This window comes from Pipistrellus kuhlii, unplaced genomic scaffold, assembly GCF_014108245.1.
Source record: "Pipistrellus kuhlii isolate mPipKuh1 unplaced genomic scaffold, mPipKuh1.p scaffold_m20_p_2, whole genome shotgun sequence".
NCBI classification, from domain to species: Eukaryota; Metazoa; Chordata; class Mammalia; order Chiroptera; family Vespertilionidae; genus Pipistrellus; species Pipistrellus kuhlii.
The window spans coordinates 72,096,107-72,120,057 of NW_023425515.1; the positions used below are offsets into that span (position 1 = coordinate 72,096,107).

General features: G+C 40.1%; 1 protein-coding gene across 1 annotated transcript in view; it reads right to left on the reverse strand.

The window, feature by feature from the left end:
* Window positions 1–796: 796 nt before the first annotated feature.
* LOC118724369 (ABI family member 3 binding protein) overlaps window positions 797–23,951 on the reverse strand; it is a 238,964-nt gene continuing 215,809 nt past the window's right edge. Inside the window, exons 60-65 of the mRNA XM_045584034.1 lie at window positions 23,254–23,362; window positions 7,499–7,578; window positions 6,681–6,710; window positions 5,879–6,040; window positions 3,263–3,385; window positions 797–1,993 (exon numbers count right to left, since the gene is read on the reverse strand). Coding sequence (XP_045439990.1) covers window positions 1,878–1,993; window positions 3,263–3,385; window positions 5,879–6,040; window positions 6,681–6,710; window positions 7,499–7,578; window positions 23,254–23,362 — 620 coding nt within the window. The 3' untranslated portion in view covers window positions 797–1,877. The remainder of the gene's footprint in view (window positions 1,994–3,262; window positions 3,386–5,878; window positions 6,041–6,680; window positions 6,711–7,498; window positions 7,579–23,253; window positions 23,363–23,951) is intronic.

Here is a 23,951-nt window from a genome sequence, read left to right on the forward strand (position 1 = left end):
TGCTGGCCTGCTCGCCCCAAACTGCCCGCCCCCCCCTGCTGTCTTGATCACCTTCAACTGACCCCCACTGATGACCTGCTTATTTCCAACTGGCCTCCCTGCTAATCTACTCATCTCCAACTGCCCTCCCCTCTTGGCCTCTAACCACCTCTTCCATGGCCTGCCACTATGGCTTTGTTCGGAAGAATGTCCTGAAGGTCTTCCAGTCTAATTAGCATCTTACCCTTTTATTAGTGTAGAGGCCTGGTACACAGGAGGGGGCTGGCTGGTTTGCCCTGAAGTGTGTCCTGGATCACGGTGGGGGTTCCCTTGGGACATGGGGCAGCCTGGGGGAGGGACTGTGTTGGTTTGCTGGCCGGCCACGCCCCCATGGGTGAGGTTCCCTGCTGGGGGCATGGCCAGCCTGGGTGGAGGGCTGAGAGCTGTTTCAAGCTGCTCACCCTCCCATCAGGGTGGGGGTTCCTCCTGGGGTGCCTGGTCAGCCTGAGTGAGGGGCTGATGGCTGTTTGCAGGCTGGCCACACCCACTTCAGGGTGGGGGTCCCCAAAGTATAGATGGTTTAACTTAGAACAGTTTCTATTCAGAGAAACTGATTTTTGCATGTCTTGAAAGAAATGCATTTAACAATAATTGGCTTAAAACAGTGAAACTTTAAAATTGATGTCACAGGAAGATAGATTAGCAATAATACATAAACACAATAGATACAGTATTAAAAGATACCAGGGGGTTTTGGTAGATCCTGAATAACTAATTTTCCTTATAGAGATGAACCATTCAGAAATAAATAACAGCCTTAAAAAAACACTAATCTCTTTATTGCAGTTTCTACTTGTTTGAAAAGTACAGAGTGTAGCATTGATAAAATTGAAGCATGTTGAAAGGGACCTCTCAGAATGAGGGCAACAATACAGCATTCCCACCTCCCTCTCCAAATGGGGGAAATACCTTTTTAAATAAAAATGGGTCTGAGTAAGTACAGGTTAAGTTGGACTATGAAAACATCTTCTGAAACATTCATTCCTTATGTGTAAAAATATAGTAAATATTTCTGTAAAATGGTAGTGATCTCATGTTATCTTTTTGTGCTCAGACTTCACATTCAGTTTCCTCATACAACTTGTTTAGAATTATATTAAAAACAATACAAAGACAGTTGCTTGAAGGGATAGTTTGACAAAGTATATTCAGATATTGTAATATATAATTATGAGTATAGTAAGAAAATGTATTTTTGAAACTGTTGTTCTCTCAATTCTATTTTTAGCTGAAATGAAATTTGCTTATTGAAACAACCTTACAAATATTTGAGGAAATGTATATTCACATGAATGTTTATTTAAACATTCAGAAAAGATATTCAACTATTGCTAAAAAAAACCCTGAAGTTTAAGTAAACATGTGAATATTACCCCCAGATATATATGCTGAAGTTAATCTGATCTAATAAGTTAAACCAAAGAGAGATTTATGGAATTAACTCACCAGTAGGAAGAATACACATTAATAAAAGTAAACATTTTTTAAAAAGTATATTAGTTTTTGATGTTAATTTTGTTATAAAAGTATCTCAAAACATTACAACATTGTGATAAATAATATACAAAACAATCTCTTAAAATACCATGAATAGGGAGCCAGCTTCCCCAGAAAAATGTTACTCTGTTAATACCTTGCTTTATTAAAATGACTTTTTAAAACCTGATAAATATTCTCAGCAATTTTTCTAATAAACATCTAATATTGCTATCAATTAGATTTCAAACTTTTATACATAGTAAACAGAACAGCTTTTCATGGACATGACAAATACCATAGTGTGTGCAATTATTTTTTGCCACGATGAAACAAAGCACTTGTGAACATGATTGCAGCATCTACCATTTTCCAGGAATTGTGGTCCCACATTCATACCACTGAACGTAATTGATTTGGGTGTGACCACCGATTTCTCCAAACTGGACAGGCTCCTGGCGAACTGCTCTGAAATAGCCTAAAAGGGAAAATTAGTTATAATAATTGCAATGATATATATGTGCCTTTTTTGCTCATAGATTGAATGGCTGAAGGTTACTCTCCATGAAGTATTTCAGAAATGGAGAGCAGCAGAGGCCATGAAATCTTTCCTGAGGTAGAAACGGGGGCTAAACATCAGAAGCATCTGTAACTCCTTAAAGCATGGGACTGCTGGTAGTATATAGGAAACAAAGCTGGAAAGGAGCAGGAGTCAGAGGAGTTGTGTGTTTTTGAGTGTCATTGAGCACATCTACACTCTGTCTTATGTGAAAGTGTGCTTTCTGCACATTACAGACCTATGGTGGTCTATGAAGAACTGACCTGAGTAATGGTGCTATGTGTATTTACCACTGTGTTAAGAAACAAAGGTAGAATGTATCAAGCTTGCTAAATTTCTAAGAATTAAACTTAGGTGGAATCTTTAATGACCCTATACTAAATGAGTAAAACTTTCAAAATTTCTCTGTGAATGTAAAATGTAGAAATATATAAAATTTATAGTATGTATCTAATCCCTATGAGACACCAGTTTCAACTTGTTTCATGGGTTCACAGATCCTATCAAAGCATCTTTTCATGGTGCCAGTGAACAAAATGTGTTGCTGAAAAGACTAGTCAAATGATTTAAGATATCTAATGAACTTCTTGGTGATTCCCAAGTAATATGGACATTTAATTTACCCTCTCCTACCTTGTCTGTACAACAAGTAAATTAATTTTCATCTTTTTAATCTTCATTAAGCACCTTAGTGCTAATGTGTCCAGCATTACCATGATTATACATTTTTTAACATAATTGTTTTATTTTAACTGAACTTATATAATGAAGGCCAATAGTACTGTTTTTCCATTTGTGGTAATCTGTCTTTAAAATTTTTTTAAGGGAATAAAAAAATGCCTATGTGCTCAGTATTGACAAAGAACATAAAGGTAATATATGAATGATTTAAGTTTAGGAAACATTGCTTTTATTCAGGTTTCCTTGAAGTAAAATACATTTGTCTGTAGCTTTCCTTGGTCCTAAGGAATATAGTCTTAGGGACTGGGAGGAAAGTTGAGAAACTTCCATTAAACTCTTCATATCGATACTAAGTAAGGCCTTCTAACAGTTTTTTTTTTCTTTCTAGCTAGATAATTATAACAGTGCTAGCATAGAATTATTTTTAAAGTGATTGCTTTCCTCAGCTTGAATTCTTTTTGTGTCAATTTATAAAACCTTGCTTTTGAGGAGGCTCAGAAAACATACCTTGTTTTGTGGGTAACTGCTCAGAAGTCAATTGCTGCCCTGTGTGTCCATCTAAAAATGAGTCCACAAATTGGCAGTGATCTTCTCCATGGCCTCTCTGATCGCCTATGTTATAAAACTTTCCTGAAGAACCAAAAATTAAAAGGATCATAAAATGTTACTTACTTTGATATGAGACCATCTATCTACACTAATAAAAGAGAAACATGCAAATTAACCATCACTCTGCTACACCCACCAGCCAATCAGGAGAAATATGCAAATTAGAAGGGGGGGAAATGGTGGCTGCCTAGCTGCTCCACACATGTGGAGTGGCTGGGCGGGGCAGGATACCTGCTATGAGAGGGAGGGCAGGGGGCAAAGGGATCCATAGCAGCGTTTTTCAACCACTGTTCTGCGGCACACTAGTGCGCCGCGAGATGTTGCCTGGTGTGCTGTAGGTGCAGACAAGACAAGAATTTTATAATTTTTCACTATTTTGTTTACTTAATATTTCATAATAAAGTAATTATAAAATACTTTCTTTGTGTTTATTTGATTCCTATTCAAGAGAATTACTTTATATATAGTCAATATGGGCACAGAGTTAAATTTTTTAACATTTTCTAATGGTGGTGTGCCTCGTGATTTTTTTCATGAAACAAGTGTGCCTTTGCCCAAAAAAGGTTGAAAAACACTGATCTATAGGAGAGGCACTCTGGGCACGGTGAAGATGAAGATGTCAGACTGACTCCAGAGTCTGCCTGACCTGAGCAAAAGCCTGGATCCCAAAGTGCCGGAGGAAAACCCGTGCTGGAAGCCAAGGGTAGGAAGGCCTATTGCACGAATCTCTTCGTGCAATGGGCCTCTAGTCTATATATATAAAAGCCTAAGCAACTGGACAACTGGCTGGCAGCTATGACGTGCACTGACCACCAGGGGGCAGATTCTTAATGCAGGGGCTGCCCCCTGGTGGTTAGTGCCCTCCCATAGTGGGAGCGCCAGATGCTGGGCTCATGGCTGGTGAGCATAGCTGCCTGTGGTGGCATGAGCCTCTGCTCTCTCCCCAGCAGCTTGCTATCAAGTTTCGGCAGTAGGCGCAGAGGGGCTGGGATGAACGGGAGCTGCGCAGCATTCAGCCCGGGCTTCCCCCCAGCCACCTGACCTGTAGGGACAGGGCCAAAACTGGCAGTCTGACATCCCCCAAAGGTCCCGGATTGCAAGAGGGTGCAGGCCAGGCTGAGGGACCCCACCAGTGCATGAATGCACCAGGCCTCTAGTTCTGAAATAATCACATTGTTCCAAATAATTATTCTTTCCTGATCTTGTACTTTCCCCTACTCTTACCTAGTTCAAGCCATCAGCGCCCTTTGACTGAACTATGAAATGGTCTGCCAGCTGACATTCCTGTTTTTCCTTTTGCCTCCATTCTTTTTCCCTTCCTCTCATATCCTGCATATTTTAAAAATGCTACTCAGGCCGAAACCGGTTTGGCTCAGTGGTAGAGCGTCGGTCTGCGAACTGAAAGGTCCCAGGTTCGATTCCCGTCAGGGGTATGTACGTTGGTTGCGGGCACATTCCCGGTAGGGGGTGTGCAAGAGGCAGCTGGTCGGTGTTTCTCATCGACGTTTCTAGCTCTCTATCTCTTTCCCTTCCTCTCTGTAAAAAATCAATAAAAATATATTTTTTAAAAAATGCTACTCATATGCTACTCCCATAAATCTCTCCAGCAACCTCCTATTGTACTTAGAAGAAAACACAAAGTCTCACATGATTTCACCCCTGACTGCCTTGTCTTCCTCTTACTAAGCCTCAGCCACACAGGGAACTGGCTATGCGTGTTCTGCCATACGTCTTTGAGTTTCTCTTCCTCCATCTCTGCTTTCCCATAGATCTTTGCTTGGTTGGTGCCTTCTCGTAGTTTTCCTCCTAGCACAGTGTTATCTTTTCAGAGAGGCTTTTCCTAACACATAATTAAAGGAGTTTTCATTCAGCTATTTTGTTCCATTCTTTTTTTTTTTCCCCAAAGCACTACAACCTGTAAGTTACAAGAAGGCTTGCTTGTGTCTTGTTTGCTGTTTTGTCCCTAGCACCTAGAACAGTGTCTGAATAAAGCGGATACTACTTGTTGAATAATTGAACAAATGTCTGTCTTTCTAAGCCTTATTTAAAATTTTTACTGTAGGAGTATAGAAGAGAAAATAAGCTGCTGAGTCTGGAGCAAGGGGGTACATAGCCTTTCCAACCAGTATTTATAATCTTGATCTTGTCATTATCAGACTAAAAATTTGATTGTCTTATTCCTCCCAGGAGTACTGTTAGATACACCCATTTTAACATCAGTAAGGTTTTTATCCTTGGTTGGCTGTAACAAAATTGAGCTTAAATGTGGCTAGTGTCTTTACATGCAAGTTTGCCATGATGGCACTGTTCAAATTGCATTTTCATTGTTTACCTTCTAAAAGCATGTCTCAAGTCCTTGTTTTCTAGGCTATTTCAATAACATCTTGCTCAAAAAGAAAAATTGTATCTACATCAGACCTTAGTTTCTGTCCAAAGAAAAGGCCAAGTTTTACAGAATGTTGCAAAGCATTCCCTTGAAAGATAAGACTCAAAACAGCAGGCAGTCTTGCTTACCTGCGAGGGAGTCGCTCAGATAAATCTTGTATCTGAGAGAGTTGCATAGCTGCACCCCTACAAACTTTTTATACCAAGTCCTTTTGACATATTGTTTGCCTTTACATTCTGAGTAAGAGTCTGAATCAAAGGGTCTTTCTGTCCAGATGGCATCTCTTCCTCCTGCATCAGGAAAACATAAGATTTGAGTTTAGTATCTGCTTTTGGTGCCGAAGAGTTGTCCTAAAAGCTTTAAAAAACAAACAAACAAACAAACAAACAAACAACAAATAAAAACAATTTTCAAAGTTCACTGTCAATTTGTTGACAGCTGGCTTTCTCTAATGCTAAATATTGGAGCCAAAAATATTATAGGAGTTTAAACACATAAGGCCCCACTTAAGTTCCTGTCAATAGTGGTAAAGCTGTAGAGGTGTGTTTTTAGGTATTGAATAGCCTATGCAGGGATAGATGTAGACAGCATCCTGAGGGAATTCAGGGTTTGTTTTGTGAGGCAGCATATACAATTTAAACAGCTGCTCTAATGTGACTTGCTATTAAAAGTGGAAATGAGGTTATTATATCTTGATAGTTATTATACAAAAAATTTGGTACATGAATGAAAGCAAGCTTCAAAACATCCAACTTGTTCCTAAAACATCATAGACTCTCATTGAAACTGAGAATATAAAGGGATCTCCCTACTTCTTTTGGATACTCATTCACATCTGATTGATATCATGACTTAACATTCTGCCATGTCTGTTAGTTGAATCAGTTTAGAGAAGCATGTAGTTATGTTTACATCGAGGCAGGTACTTACCAGAAACTGGCTCGCTCACTCTCGGATCCGCTGAGGAGAAACAGCAACAGAGTCAGAAGTTATTAAGTAGGTCTCAGTGTTCCAGTGGTACAGTGAAGAAGGTGGTGCTTACAGTAAAGAAATTTCCCCCACAAAATAGTTTACTCTTTCTAAAATGGAATTGGAAAGTATGTGGCTGTTGTTTTGGAAATCGTTCTCAATTGGAAATCTGCCAGATAGTCAGCTGTGTCTTTTATTTGTGATTTGAGTAGACATCGTCATTGCTGTTTTAGCTTTCACTTCCATTTTAAAAGCTTCCTCTTTTAGTTTCATTTAAAAATTACTGATGATAAAATCACCAACACTTCACGAACTGCAGCTGGTGTAAAATTATATAAATGATGCTGTGGGTATATATATATTTCATTAGGGAACTGGAGCTTAGAAGGTCACCAAAGAGAAAATTTACAGCTGCTTATTATAAAACAAACGTATCAAATGAGTTCTCTTTCTAGATGTATGGCTCAGCATGTCTGATATTTTGATTCCAGGAATTGATGCTGGCATACAGAAGACCATTAATTCACTAGATTTTTGAGTATAGATTAAACATTTTTCTTTTAAACTGATATACCTTTTTTCTTACATCAAAATATATGAGGAAAAACATAAGTGGTCTTTCCTGGTGGGCATCTTCCACAATTGGTGTTGTCCCATAGATGACTTTTGGAAATTCAAGAAACTACACATAGTGTTTGGCTGGGCTTCAGAAAAGCTCCTTATTGCAAAACCTTGTGGCCCTTTACATCCTGGCTGGGAATTGCTGTCGATGTGATTACCTGATTCAGTACTGAATGCCACCGTGTTGCTGAGCGGGCCTTCCCCCAGTGGGTTTTTTGGTTTCACCTGGAATTCATAGCTGTGTAGGAGGGAAATGAAAACAAAATAGTAATATATTCTTCAGGGGGAGACAACATTCCCTTGTTACACTAATAGCCTTCCTGAATCTGTTTTGAATGGACATATGTTCTAGAAGCACGAGGAAAGGAAAAACAAAACATTGAATCTCACTTTCTAAACAGCTTGCGTAATGCTTTATATAAGAACAGCGTTAAGTTAATAAAATAATTGTCTAAATTTTTAAAGTCCAAATTAGTAGCAATAACTGGGAAAGTTGGTAATGGATATATAGGAAAGAGGTATGTAGTAGACCCAGGCTAATCCCAGCAACAAGGACCCTCAGTTTTCTCTAGCTGTTTCAACTACTTCCTGGGGGAGAGAAGTAGGGAGATCCCTTTATATTCCTTTTATCACAACTCTCAGTCTTAGTCTTAGGCCGTGTTCCTCTTTGTGGGGTTTGCACTACCTATGTCGGTATCACATAGCAGCAGCTGTGGGGAAAGTTTGTTTTAAATGCAGACTTCTTGCTCCATCCTATCTACTGAATCAAAGTTTTGAGGGGGTCCACGTAGGAATTCACATGTGACATTTGAAAACTGTTAGATTAAGCTATGGAAACAAATGCACATGAAAAAAGTTCTTTACAAGGACTTCCTGGTTGTGTTTCCTGGAACTCAGGTCTCTGGACTTCAGGAAGCCACAGTATCTCCAGAATAGGGACATGGAAGTGTCACATCTTGAAGAGCATGGGCACAAAGGCAGACTTTTCTCTCCTCTGCAGGCCAGATTCATGTGGGCTAGGCTCTTAGCTTTTACGTTAAAAATCAAAACAGGCCCGGCCGGATGGCTCTGTTGGAACATCAGCCCATACACCAAAAAAGATTGCAGGTTCAATCTCTGGTCAGGGTGCATATGGGAGGCAACAGAAGGATCTTTCTCTTTCTCTTCCTCTCCTTGCCTCCATCTAAAATTAATATATAAATCCTCTCATGAGGATAAAAACAAACACCCAAATAAGCCCAGATCTTTAGGAGTTATATGTTTGACTATATCCTTAAGAAGTATGTATTAAATTGCGATGCAACAACTGAGAAATGTAATTCATAGAATACTTATGCAGAGCATATCCTTTAAAGAAATTCAAATAGTAAAAGTAGTTTTCATTTGCCTAAAACTGTGAGTTTTGGGTGCCGGAAAGTATTTTGGATGCAAAACCAATTTGAGTCAGCTGATAGCATGGTGAGTCTCAAATTTGTAAAGGCTTTTGGTAGGTAATTCCCTTTTTTTTTTTTTTGGAAAAGTTTGTAATTGAATAAGAATGCAGAACATACAAAAGGAAGATATGTTATAAATAAGTGAAAAACAGAAGGATGACAATATTAACACACACTGCTAGAATCCCTAAGACAGACTCTAGCATTATGACAATGGCAGCTCCTTTAGGGGCACTTACTATATATCAGACATAATCATTCTGTGTATATAAAGTAACACAAACCCTAAGAGATCAGTGTTATGCCATTTTTTCAGTTAAGAATGATGAGGCTCTTAACCAGTATTCTATTTTTACAAACTTTGTGAAACGAAGATTAAAATTTACAGGGTTGCCCTAGCCGGTTTTGCTTAGTGGATAGAGCATTGACCTGCGGACTGAAGAGTCCCGGGTTTAATTCCTGTCTGCACATGCCCGGGTTGTGGGCTTGGTCTCCAGTAGAGGGCATGCAGCAGGCAGCCGATCAATGATTCTCTCTCATCATTGATGTTTCTATCTCTCCCTCTCCCTTCCTCTCTAAAATAAAAAATAATACGTTAAAAAAATTTACAGGGTTTTTACTGAGAGACTGCACATAAAAACATTTTGAAACCTAATCAACTGATATAAGATGCCATTATCATTTGCAATAAGAGAATGCCAATATAAAACCACATGTCACTCATTCAAGTAAATTGCACAGACATAGGGAGTTTTGGCATGGAATATTTTCTAGAGATGAAATTCTTGCTCAGAAGCCTGATGACCTTAAAACAAAAACAAACCAGTATGATGAACTGATATTGGAACAAAGAAACCACAGGCATTTGGATGTCAGTTCAAGTGGGCAATGCATCCCACACTCCAGGCCACTGCCAAAAGCCCTGTGCGTTGGCTAACTCTGATTGCTGGAACCATCTCCTTGTCTTTTTATCTTGCAGTTATTTATACTTCAGTTCTATTTGTAGTGTGACCACAAATACTCCTAAGAAACTTTGTTTTTTTTTTTGCCAACATTTTGTGATACTTGACAAGTTTTGAAGAAATCATTTTAAACTAAATTTAATTAACAGCGTGGGACTAAAAGGTACATGTTTTTGGCAGATTAAACCCTATATAAAGAGAAAATATTGAATTGGCAAAGTTTTCCCCAAGAAGCACATTATATCACAAGATCTATGTCATTGTAAGTCAATATTGATTATACATAGGAAATAAGCATGGGATGATATATTGAAAAGCTCTAAAGCACAATAAAGTTATTTAAATAATGCTTCGAAGAAGATTTGGAAGATCAAGTTAAGGAAGTTTTACAAATACATGAACAAAAAGTCAGAAATGAAAAGTGACAGAAAATAAGAAAATAGGATTTTTTCAGGGGATACAATACCTAAGCATTGGGTTCTAGCAGAGATAGGGAAAAAGGAGGGTAGAAAATTATCCTGGAAATTATGTAATTTCTCAGAACTGAAAGACATGGGTTTGCAGATTACAAAGGCCCAATGTACACCCAGAAAAATAAAAAAAGAAAAGAAAAACTATCCAAAGCACAAACGATGCAAAATTTCAGAGTATTGGGGTAAAGACACAATTTTAAGTTTCTGAGAAGAAAATAGGTCCCATTCAAAGAGCCCAGAATCAGAATAACATTTGACTTCCTAACAGCACTGGAAGTTAGAAAATAATGGAACAACGTCTTCAAAAATCTTCATTGTACCCTAAATCCCATGTCTAGCTAAATGATAGTATTAGAGTAAAACAAGGATAGTTTCAGATATGTGAAGACTCAAGAATATTATCTTCCTTAAGTTTTCCCCAAGATGTATTTCTCAACAAGTGCCACAATGCCAGGGAGTAAACAAAGAAGGGAGGTAGGAGATGTACCAGTTGGTTATTCAACGTAGGTGAGAGCCAAAAGATGATGATGTTGAGGAATTCCAAGAGATGTTGCCATAAAAAAAAGTACACAGAACATATACACTGAGTGTCCAGATTATCTCTGAACACATAAAAATCTGGCATATATATATATATATATATATATATATATATACACACACACCAGTGTATGAGTGGGGTCCGGCTAGCCTGGCCAGGAAGAGGGGACATGGGTGGTTGGTCGACCTACCTGCTGGTTGAACTCCTGGTCAAGGGGATAATTTGAATATTAGCTTTTGGTTTTTTTTAAATATATTTTATTGATTTTTTACAGAGAGGAAGGGAGAGAGAGAGCTAGAAACGTCGATGAGAGAGTAACATCGACCAGCTGCTCTTGCACACCCCCTACGGGGGATGTGCCCACAACCAAGGTACATGCCCTTGACCGGAATCGAACCCGGGACCCTTCAGTCCACAGACCGACGCTCTACCACTGAGCCAAACCAGCTTCAGCTGAATATTAGCTTTTTATTATATAAGATATACACTGAGTGGCCAGATTATTATGTGTTCAGAGATCATAATAATCTGGCCACTCAGTGTAGATGACTTGAGCATTTGATCATTCTGAGAAATGGTCAGTCTAGAAATATGGATTTAATTGACAAAAGAAATAGCTAAAATAATTGAAAATTGCAGAGGTGACTAAGATGGTGACATAAGAGGTTTCTGAGCTCCCCTCCTCCTACAAATATGTATAGCTCCACACAGAGCAATTCCTATTGAAAGTGATCCAGAAACTAGCTGAACAGCTCCTACACATTAGGCAGATGACAGAACACCAACCCACATCAATGTGCCTAGGAAAGGCTGAGTCACTTGACAGAACCCCCTGCCACAAGGCCATACAATCAGGAGCAGATCCACAACCACCAGCTTTTCTCTGAGGAGCAAAGGGTTTGGACCGGGTTTGGACCCCAAATCTATAATAGCATCTGGATTTTGTCAACATTTGTGATACTTTCCCCAACTTCTAAGACTCTCTAAATACCCATCTCTAAAAGCCAATGGGGATTGTGTCTATGAGACCTTTAAGAATATAGCAAAACAAAACCCAGTTATTCACAAATGTATTGAGCACTCCCTTTCCACCCCCTCCAGGGATTAGAGCCAAGGAAACAGGCAAAAACCCTATATACTTTGAAGGCTACCTGAGGATGAGGTTTCTAACTTCAGCGCTCATCCAGTGACTGACTGCAATCCTCTCCAGGGACAGAAACAGCAAACACCTTTCCTGCCCTCTCTCCTTAGCCCACTCCAACAACAAAACCAAGTTACTAGTGTCTCCCTGGAAAGAATTTTTACAAATGGTGGCACTCCAGCTTTAGTGGCTGCCGCCCAAGAAATGGGCCCCCAGATTACCTGGCTCTGAGAGCCAATGGGGCTTGTCTTCCTCAGCCCCACAGTACTGTATCAGATGAAGTAGTTCTTACCAGGTGCAGGAGTATTCCCTCCTCCCCGCAGCTGTATCTGGGCCCAGCAGAGAGGAAGCAGACAAAAACACCCATCTCCCAGTGTTTCCCTAGAAGGGGCTTACTACATAATGCTCCGCTGCCACCTGAGGGTCCAGTTTCTAATCAGCCTGCATCTAAGTGCTGACTGCCATTCTCACTTTTGGGACACTGACAGTTTTTGGCAGACCCTCAACTCCTGAAGCCATTAAGAACAAGGAAGGTGGCGAGGGCACTCTCAGAGGCTTGAGAGACAGCTAGAAGCTTGGATGAACTGATCAGAGTGGTTCATTTTTATAATAGGAACAGTCTACCATGACTGGAGAGGTGGCTGTTTTATCTCATGTTTGGAGATCAACAAAAAGAATCAAAGAAATTGAAGAAACAGGAATATGGTCCAAACAACAACAGCAGCAACAAGAACACCACCACCAAGAAAAATCTCCAGAAACAGATCTTAATGAAATGAATGTAAGTTATTAACCTGATAGAATGTTCAAAATAACAATTGTAAATATGTTCACCAAGGCCAGGAGAACAAAGCACAAACAAAGTGAGAATGTCAACAAAGAAAATAGTAAAAAGCACAAAACAGAAAACATATAGCTGAAGAATACAATAACTAAACTGGAAAAAAATCATTAGAGTTTAACAGCAGACTAAATGAAGTAGAAGAAAAGATCAGCAAACCTCACAGGGCAATGGAATTTACCTAATCAAAGGAATAAAAAGTAAAAAAGAAAGAAAAAGAGAGAAGACGGCTTAAGGGACTTAGGAGACATAAGTAGGTCATGATATGCATTATAGGGGTTCCAGAAGGAGATGAGAGAAAGGGGCAAAAAGCGTATTTAAATAAATAATAGCTGAAAACGTCCCTAACGTGGGGTAAGAAAGAGACATCCAGATCCAGGAAGTCCAAATCTCTAAATATAGGTAATCCAAACAGATCCACTCTTAGACATTATTATTAAACTAGAAGCCTGGAGAATGAAATTCATGCGTGGGTATGGTTCCTAGGCCTGTCCTGTGATCAGGCCATCTTCCCAGCTGCCCATAGCTGGCCCCACTCCCCATCACCACCCTTGGTCAAGGGCATGTACCGGAGTTGCAGGTTGGATCCCAGACCCATTCAGGGCACATGCAGGAGGTAGCCAATTGATGTGTCTCTCTCACATTGATGTTTCTCTCTCTCTCTCTCTTTCTTTCTTTCTCTCTCTCTTTCTTTCTTTCTTTCTTTCTTTCTTTCTTTCTTTCTTTCTTTCTTTCTTTCTTTCTTCCTTTCTTCCTTTCTTCCTTTCTTCCTTTCTTCCTTCCTTTCTTCCTTTCTTTCTTCCTTCCTTCCTTCCTTCCTTTCTTTCTTTCTTTCTTTCTTTCTTTCTTTCTTTCTTTCTTCTTTCTTTCTTTCTTCCTTCCTTCCTTCCTTCCTTCCTTCCTTCCTTCCTTCCTTCCTTCCTTCCTTCCTTCTCTCTCTCTCTCTCTCTCTCTCTCTCTCTCTCTCTCTCTCTCTCTCTCTCTCTTCCTCCTCCTCCTCCTCCTCCTCTTTCTCCCTCTCTCCTTCCATCCCTTTCCCTACCTCCCTTCTACTTGGTGATGATTAACAAAATAACAATAAACCCCCACACACAAAAGAAGGAAATACTACATTTGCAATAATGGGTTGGACCTGGAGGGCATTAAGCTAAGTGAGATAAGGCAAACAGAGAAAGACAAATACTGCATAGTATCACTTATATGTGGAATCTTAAAAAAAAAAAAAAAAAAAAAAAGTCAAACTCACAGAAACGGAGTAGAAAAGTGGTTGCCAGGGGCTGGGGGTAGGGGAAATAGAACTTGTAAAAGGTTATAAACTTTCAGTTATGCAACGAATAAGGCCTAAGGATGTAATATATAATTTGGTGACTATAATTGCAAACCTTTTATTGTATGAGTGAAATATGCTAAGAGAGCAAAATTTAAATGTAACCACCCTCCTCCCTGCCCAGTTACATATACTTCGTGCTAGATGTGCTAATTAACTTGATGTGTGGGTCTGTGTGTGTGTGTGTGGAGGGGGAGGAAGGGAATCCTTTCACTATATATATAAAATCATCACATTGAATACTTTATCTTTACAAATGTATTTGTCAACTATACCTCAATATAGCTGAAAAAATAATTAAAAAGATTTGCTCCTGGGAAACAATTTAAGTCTAGTAATGAGCTGCTTTGTAACATTTGAGTTTTAAAACCATATACATGGATTTCTGATCAAAATGAAAATTAAATTTTGGAAGCCATTGATAAGACCTTTTTAATCAAAACGAATATCTGAATGGGGTGCAGTCAAACCTTTGGGCCTCTTTGAGAGCAAGCCCCCCCCTTCCCTCCCCCAGCAGATGCCCTGCCTGGTCCCCTGGGTGGGTATGGATCCAAACAAAACTCCTCTTCCCAAGTCTCCCTGTGGGAGCAGCTGGCGCTACGGTGAGGTCAAGCCGGGGAGACTGCCCACGCTGCACTGCTGTGGGACTTCCAGGTAAGCTATTTAACCTCTAGGAGCCCCAATTTCCTCCTGTAGAAAAACGAGGCTAATCATGTTACGTGTGACCAACCATCACCTCTACAGGATAGAAAAGTGTGAGATTTTTTGTGAGGATTAAATGAGATAATAGATTCCAACGGGTCTGGTAAGTAGTGAGTCTACATATTCTCTGGTATTAAGCTCCAATTTTTATCCCAGAGGAGCAGGATAATAACAAAGAGGGGAGAGTTTGAGAATAACTGAAAACCAGCATAAGCATGAAATATCAATTTTTAGAAAAGTAAAAAACAGGGTTTCAAATAGTGGGAAAACCGTCAGAGAGAGGGACGCTCCAGCCTAGAGAATCCAGCCTGAGAACACGCCTCAGGTCTGGCTGCGGCAGACACTCCCGCCATCTTCTGCCTCCCGTCTTTGTTCCTCTCTATAACCATTTCCCTTTACAGAAAGCCGAGCTATGCTTTTCATGAGAGGACGAACTTTCTATATACTTCTGTGAAAGAAAAAAGCCACATGCTAACCTGACAAGCTCAGGGAAGGCCTGCGTGGCAGTCTTGCAAACCCAGAGACCTAAGATAACCACAAAAGATGGTTTGAAAATTAAATATCTAACAGGTTATAGTAGGTAGTCATTTCCCAGATATTTTCCCAAAGATCAACTTTGATCTTTTTACTGAGCCCATTTGCCTTTTTGCCTCTAAGATAACATATCTGTGAGATGTCTGGGTAACTTGTAACTTCCCTTTTTCCGGAGCCCTTGGGGAACAACCGAATGTGGTGGGCGCCAGGACAGATGCCTCACATTCCTTCGTTATCATGTTAATTGTTCCTGCACTCATCTGAGTACATGTCTATCATTTTACTTTTTATCCAATCCCAGGAGTTTCCCACCGCTTTGCTTTCTCCCGCCTCCTTACTCCATCACCAATGAATTTCATGTAACCCACCTATGTCCCTCCTTTGATTTCGGTGTATAAATAGAGAAATGTAACCCGCCATCCTTTGGAGCATTATCTCAATCCCTTGAGGTTCTGCTTCCCGGCATATGTTGACAGTTTTGGCTCAAATAAACTCATGAAAAAATTCTTTACAGGTTTCAATGTTTTTTTTTTTTTCCGTTAACACTTCCATTGATTTAAAAAGCTGGTTTTCACTCTAACAAAAGCCTCATGAATCCTCAAGCAACCTGCTTTTTATATAGAAAGGCTACTTTGTTTGGTTAGCTAATTTTATCCTTAGTGTAGTCCGGAAGTGCCTGAGCCTCATTCCGGTGAGGCATCAGTCAGGGAGGGAGAAAAGTGGAATAAGAGGAAAAAGAGTATGGGGCGCTCAGACAGAGAAAGAGAAACCCAGCCAATGAGTTCTCCAAGGACACGGCAGGCTTACAGTAAGCATTTCTGGATTCCTGCTGCATGCAGGGATGCAACCCAGGAACACAGACGAGGAGCAGAAGGACAGAGCTGTGGGGACTTAGAGGGCAAAGTAAGTCCCAATGAGGGGCAGAGTGGAGAGGAGCTGGGTTCCAGGGGCATCAGGTACCAACTAGCTGCCTAGTGTGCCCTCAGGGATGTTCCTCATGTCTCCCATTTCTGTGGGGGACTTGAATGTAAGACCCGGGCTGCACTCTAATTATAGTGTTGCTGTGAGTTTCTGATACCCCTCTACTAACTACTAAAAAATTACAAGTGAAAACTAATACGAATACGGTGATGTGAAAAGAGGGATTGATTCGTCTCTTTATAGACGAGTGGAGTTCTATGCTTTTAGCTGTCCTTTTGCTCGAAGAAAAGTTGCAAAAGTGGCCAGTCCCCTATATTTCTTCCTTCTCTAATAAGTAAGCAGTGCGAAATGAAATAAAGTGGCTAAGGCTCTGGTAGCTTATTTTACTCCTCTCTACCCAGCCCAGGAGGAGAGATGCCGAAAGTTCAACACAGGGTCTGCAGAGACCAGAGTTTCACAAAAACACCGCAAAGGACATAATGGCTCTTCCATATGCCTGCTTTGTTCAGCCAGATTTACAGTTTATAAGTTGCCACCTCTGTTCCCATTTACTTTTAGTGCCAACATTTTAATAAATCAAACAACATAAACAATAGTCCCAAACCACCTTTGCTGTCAGCTGCAGGAAACTAGTTGGTTTCAGCCTGAGAGAACTGTTCTCCTACGACCCCCCCCCCCCCCCCCCCCAAGCCTCAGAGGGCAGCAGAAGCACTTGAGTAGGTCAGTGGACTTGATTTATTTAATTACCAGACAGGGTGCATTTTCCATAGGAAATTGCGGGGCCACATGTGAGTCTGGCACACACAGCGGATTCTTCAGTCTTTTGGTCGGTGAGGGGAGCCGGGGCTCAGTTGAAGAGAAGGGGGAGGTTGAAGGGCCTTTTTGTTAGCACAGCAATTGCGTGTGCCCATCTATGCCTCCCAACCAGTTCATCAGGAAGAACCTGGCCCACCAATGGAGATCAATATGAGTATGAAAACAATTTCTCTGAAAACAAATTGCATTCCACAGACACAGACTCAAAGAAAAATGGATTACCAGGACAATTCTACTTGATGTAAAACTGACCAAGTTTTTGGTTTTATTTTCAGTTCCAGTTTTTTCACTGATTCTGTGCCTGGCTTCAGAAATTATAAGATTATGTCATTGGGAGAGACTCAAGATCAATTAGTCCACACTTCCTAATCCTTTAAGCAGCGGTGCAATTCAGTGTTTCACAAACTTTTGACATATTTGTATCCCTTCTATAATTTTCGTAACGCTGAGTACCCCTCGTACTCATGAGAACGTAGAATTAGGCGCAGCTAAGCGCGGTTCAGTGCATATCCCTACCAAACTCCGGTGCAACGCGTACCCCCACCAAACTCTTCCCGTACCCCTGGGGGTACGCGTACCACACTTTGGGAAACTTAACTTAAGTCATATATTTATTAGTTCTGTTCACAGAACTACAAGTAACCATAGTGGTCCTTGTAAACAAAGTGGTTGGCTCCAGAAAGGAGAGGTTCTTCTTAATATTTTTCTTTGAGGTTCAATAAGAGGCACACATTGGGGTTTCATGGGGAAAAAGAAGGGGGAAATAAATCTTTAGAGTAGGGGCTGGCTGGGTCATTGACAAGACTGGGGCTGCCTCCACTGCCCCAGAACAGCTGGGTGGCTCCACTTTCTTATTAAAAAAAAATCACTTTCTTGATTAAGATATCACATATTTGTCCTCATCCCCCCCATTCCCATCCCAAACCCTCCCCACGTATGTTCCCACCCCTCTGTTGTCCGGGGGGTTAGGCTTATATGCATGCACACAAGTCCTTTGGTTGATCTCTCCCTTTTATCCCCACCCTCCCCTACCTTCCCTCTGAGGTCCCACAGTCTGATCGATGCTTCCCTGTCTCCAGGTCTGTCCACTTCCTATAAACAGAAACATCTCCTGCAGAACTCTCCCAGAAGTAAGGAATTGCTGGATGGTCCCACACTGTGGGCTATTTTTCAGGCTCTGCACATCCATTTTCTCTGCTTTGTTCTAAGTGTGTTAAATGTTCTAACTTCACTCTCTACTCCACCCTCCTCTGTGCATAAAGATTAGCCAGTAATTATCACCTATTTTATTTTATTATTTACTTAAAAAATATTTTATTGATCTTTCACAGAGAAGAAGAGAGAGGGATAGAGAATTAGAAACATCGATGAGAGAGAATCATCGATCAGCTGTCTCTTGCACACCCCCCACCGGGGATGTGCCCGCAACCAAGGTACATGCCTTTGACTGGAATCAAACCCGGGAATCTTCAGTCCACAAGCTGATGCTCCATCTGCTGAGCCAAACCGGTTTCGGCTTATCATCTATTTTAGAGCTCAGATTTTTTGTTTGGTTTTGTTTTAGACCAATGATGGAAAATGCTATAATTTATTTATAAAATAAATTATTTACACATGCCTCCCAAGATTGGAATTCTTTTAGAAGTTATCTTCTTCAGCTTTTCACATCGGGAATTTCGGAACAGCTATACTTCAGAGTTTGCCTATTTTGGGAATTCAATTTTACCATATATTTTAACTATAAAATTTTCCCAAGCATTGAAATGTGACCAAAGCTAATAAAACCCACACCTGCTGGCTGCATCCTGTACATATTCCCTCTTTTATTTTACGTATCTTTTATTAGCATTAATGTTGGGCCATGGTTGGGCAGTAGATACAATGGAATGAAACTACAATGTGATACGGTCTGAGAAAAAGCTTGCATCAAAAAGCCAATGTACCTAAATTTGGGAACTCATAATTTTATTATCTGGCTCCAGCCTTCCTGTCTTGTATTTCACCTAAGTCATGCATATGGATTTGACTTGAATGCTATTGTTGCTCCTTCTTTTCTTGCCAGCCTGTCCCATTCCTTCCTATCTGCTACTGCCAAGTTATAGTCTCAAGTGCTCTATGAGGCTTTTTTCTCCTGATAAATTGCAGAATTGGGTGTAAGTCCTACCCTGGCATGTACTTTTATCCTGTTTTATGATGCTTGCTTCATGGGTGTTAGTTTTGTTTCTCTAGGTACTTTTAGGCTTCTGAAACCTTAAATTCAATGAAATAATTTGACTTCAGCTTATTCTTCCTTAACTTATTAAGTTACTTCAACTAATATGGATTTCAAACAAATAGTTTTCAATATTTCAGCTCAAAACCTTTGCTCATTAAATTAGACCAATCTCTTGCAAGCCCTTGTTAAGAGAGCCTGGGAGGCATTCACAGGCTCTTTGGGTACTGGGATCTATTGAACACCACATAGTTTCATGTATTGTAGGCAAAACCATTTTCCTTAGAGCACCTCTAACACCCACAGGCATTATATTTGCCCCCAATGGGAAAACGTTCTTTACTTCAAATTACTGATATATCGCTTTTAAATCTGGCCCATTAAGGACCATCAGCATAATCCTGGTGAAATCATATATATGAACATCAACGGCCTTTATATCCTAATAAACTTCATTCAATCTTACCAATCTCTAAAAATAACATGAAGTAAGCCACATGTAGACACACTTGAATGGCTTCAAATTTATGCCTCGTAGTAAAGTCAGCAGGGCTTCCTGAACTAAATGTAGTATTGTTTTCCCCCAAAGACACATGCAGAAAGGGCTCCCTTAGGGCTTTGTCTATGGATGAGAATAGGCTCTAAGGGGACTTCCTTAGAAGGCCCACTGATGAAGGACAAGAGACCGTAGGGAAGACACATATCACGAGGGTGGGATAAAGGGAACACAATTGTATTTCAGTCTGAGGCAAAGTACAGAAACAATAAGCACGAACCCTACAACAGTTAGACCAGATGCTAGATGTGAATCCCAGATTGGTGCTGTGATTCCAGAATAAAATGCAACTCGGCCCAAAGGTACTTTTCTTGAGCAAGATGCCAAAATGGTGTTCTTAAGTATAATTAACAGAATGTTCTTTTCTGGTAGATTTATTTCACCAACTATCACTCATAAGTAGCTCAAGTATAAAAATGATTTTTCCAACTAAGTGAAAGTCAAAATGTAAATGAAAATGAAAGAACAAGTCCCTCCCCAGTTACCCTCCTTCAAGTTCTCCCCATCTCTTGACCCATTTTCCTGATCTGGCATGGAAGGCTCTCCACAGCCTAGCTGCCACCTCTCTCTGCTGCCTCTGCTTCGGTCCACTTTTCACCTCTCACACTGGTCAAATGGCGTATTGCTCACTGCCCACAACCATGCCACGCTTGCTTCTGCACTGACAGTGCTGTTCTCTGACATTCCTTTCCCCTGAGACAGTCACCTCGCTAGGCCTTCCTACTGATCCTTAAGGATCAGCCAGGTGCCACCTTCTTCGGGAAGATTTTCCTAAGTTCTCCAGACCAGTGGTCGGCAACCCGCAGCTCGTGAGCCACATGCGGCTCGTTGGGCCCTTGGGTGTGGCTCTTCCACAAAATACCACGGCCTGGGTGAGTCTATTTTGAAGAATTGGCATTAGAAGAAGTTTAAGTTTAAAAAATTTGGCTCTCAAAAGAAATTTCAATCATTGTACTGTTGATATTTGGCTCTGTTGACTAATGAGTTTGCCGACCACTGCCCTAGACTTTGTGAAGTGCCACCCACTCCAGGTTCCCATAGCACGCTGGGCATACTTCTACCAGAGCTCTCACCACTCTGTGTAGTATAATCTGTTATTAACTGCCTACCCTCTGCCCTACCCCAACCTCTAGCTTCTCAAGAGCAGGTACCATGTTGATTGATTTGTAGTCACAATACTAAGCACACCGCTGAGATATGAAAACACAAATCCTTAACAAACAAATCACATGGAAAATGTCAGTAGAGCCCTGACAGGTGTTGCTAAGTGGCTAGAGCATCAGCCCATGTACCAAAGGGTCACGGCTTCAATTCCTAGTCAAGGGCACATACCTGGGTTGCAGACTTGATCTCCTGCAGGCTTGTCTGGGAGGCAATCAATGGATATGTCTCTCTTACATCGATGTTTCTCTCTCTCCCCCCTCCCTCCCTTCCACTTTCTCTTAAAAAAAAATATTCAGATGAGGATTAAAAAGAATTATAAAAAAAGAGAAACTGTCACTGGAATAACTATTCTATAATACTTCTGATTATAGCTAATGGTGCACTATGAGTTCTGAGGAGAACCTGATTCAGAAAAGGAACACAATGAACATTTAGAAATTGGATGCTTTTCAATGTATTTCCTGTGTACTACACAGCCCATTTTTTTTTTTATAAAATGGAATAAAAAGCAGGAAACTGAAGAGATATTCCTTCCAAGTCCTGTAAGCCCAAGTCCACTATTATAAAGTCCAATTTAAATGAATTTTCTTTTTTACTTTTTCTTGAAAATATATTATAGTGAAAAAGGCTCTGTCTCAGTTAATCTTGTTAAGAAAACAGAACCAAGTTCATCATTTCTAAAATATATGCTTATTTTGGCTAACTCAAACCCTTTAAGAACATCAGCAGTTGCAAAATTTTCCATATTATAGCTCAAAATAGAAAATTTGAAAGAAAAAAATGCTTGTGGAAAAGTGTTATTTTTGCAGAATTGTACTAGAGTTTAATATGCAGCAGCCATCTATAATGAAATAGATGCTTCCTGCTGACAGAGCCAAAACGGGCTCTTTTGCATCGTCATAGTCCGTATCCAATTCCATCCAATCCATTGATGACAGTGAAAGATACAGGAGGTGAAATTTATTAACAAAGTCTCCAATGCTGGAGTTTCAGCCCTTACCTATGCTGATCTTTTTCAACACAGAGAAACTTCACTGAGCGATGCAATATTCTCTCTGAAAAAATTCCTGATTATGTTCCTCTGAAAATTTTTCTATATTCCTTGGTGAACTACAACTCAAGATGGCCAGTTGCTTTTCTTTTTAAACTTGAAGCACAGACAATTTACCAAACAGTGTTTTGGAGTTTGAAGAGAGATTGATTTCCCACAGAGAGTAAAATTTAGCCAGGACCATTTAGCATATTGGCTTTGTTAAGAAAAATGCTTGGCTGTATTCACTTAATAATCTCCTCGATTTTTGATTTGTTTGACATGCCTAAATTTGGTGATTCAGCCATGTAAAACTAAACATAAAAAACCTTACTGTAGTCCAGCTGGCGTGGTACAGTGGTTGATTGTTGACCCGTGAACCAGGAGGTCAAGGTTTGATGCCCGTGTTTTGGACACAATTCCCAGTAGGGGGCATGCAGGAAGCAGCCGAAAAATGATTCTCTCTCATCATTGATGTTTCTGTCTCTCTCTCCCTGTCCATTCCTCTCTCTGAAATCAATAAAAATACATTAAAAAAACAAATAAACAAAAAACCTTACTGCATTTCTAGAAATGTCTAAGGCCTTTATATTTCTTATAATAATAAAATGAACTGACAAAATGTTGTGTAATTTAGATTTATAAAAGAATCACAAAACTACATAGCAATATAAACAACCTGGTGGCAATGTATAATGAAGGATATCAAGAAAAGTTGTTTATTATACAATGATGCTAATATTATTTATTTCTTTTTTCAAAAATCTTTTCTCATCTATTAGAAAAAAACAACAACCCGAAAGCAAAGGATTACTATATCTGGGACTCATCTCTAGTTACTTTAAGCATTAACTATTACACACTTCCCCTTGCATCTATCTCATGGCTTTTATTTCCTTGCCCTCCCTTTTCAGCATGCCAGCTAAGTTCTTCTTACTTCAAATGTAGTTTACCTCATGCATGCTCCAAGTATCACTTGTCCACAGACTTTCTTCTCTAAATTTGAGCATTTAATATCAACATCTGGTACTACTGTACTTCTATTTTTCAATGTTCCCAGCTATATGTGAGCTTACAAGACCATCTTGTTAGCTCTTGTATCCTCACCAGTAATTCGCATATTTGCAAAATATGACTTTAGAGGTATCAAGTGCTGTGAAAGCCAAAGAGTGAAATGCAAATTAGACCCTCCCTAAGGACACAGAGGGATGATGACTTTTGCACTCTCAGAATTCACCTGTAATAGCACAGGCGGCTTACCTTGTGTTTGGCTTTAGATTTTCTACTGTGGAGAAGGTTTGATTTGTAATTTGGATGGACTTGTTCTTCCCACTGAATGACCCATTTTCTCTGGATATAACTTCATATTCTGTAGAGCAAAAAAGCCAACAGATACTCATCTTTATTTTCTGGCTGAATTAAATGTTCTAGATGCTAATAGCATAATAAAAATAATCAACTCAGATTGCATGATCTTATACATTACATGTTGACATTATACATTATGGATATATTATGCATACATCTTATACATTTTCAATTTCCAGATTGGGATGGTCAGCAGATGACAAAGGCCCCAAAGCATTTGGGGAGTTGCTCATGGACCATTTCTGCTTTCCCTTTAGCAGAGCAGGGAAGGCCTGGCAACTGTGAAATCAATGACATTCTTATGGTAGCTTTGGAAACTGGTACCTATAATTTTGTGAGGCAAGTCAGCCAGCCTGCCATTGGAGAGCACTGTAGAGTGGCGTGTATGTAGGAGCCCTGAAAAGGCCACTGACTACATGGTGCTGCTGCCAAAAACTCAGCTGGGTCTCAAACCATAGCAGCAAATGACAGCTAACCAAACAATGAACTATACTTTCCTATCATTCATTATTCTGATTTAGAGAGAGGCCCAGTGCACAAATTCATGCACAGGTGAGGTCCTGAGAGGTGTGGAGGAGGCGGGGATGTGA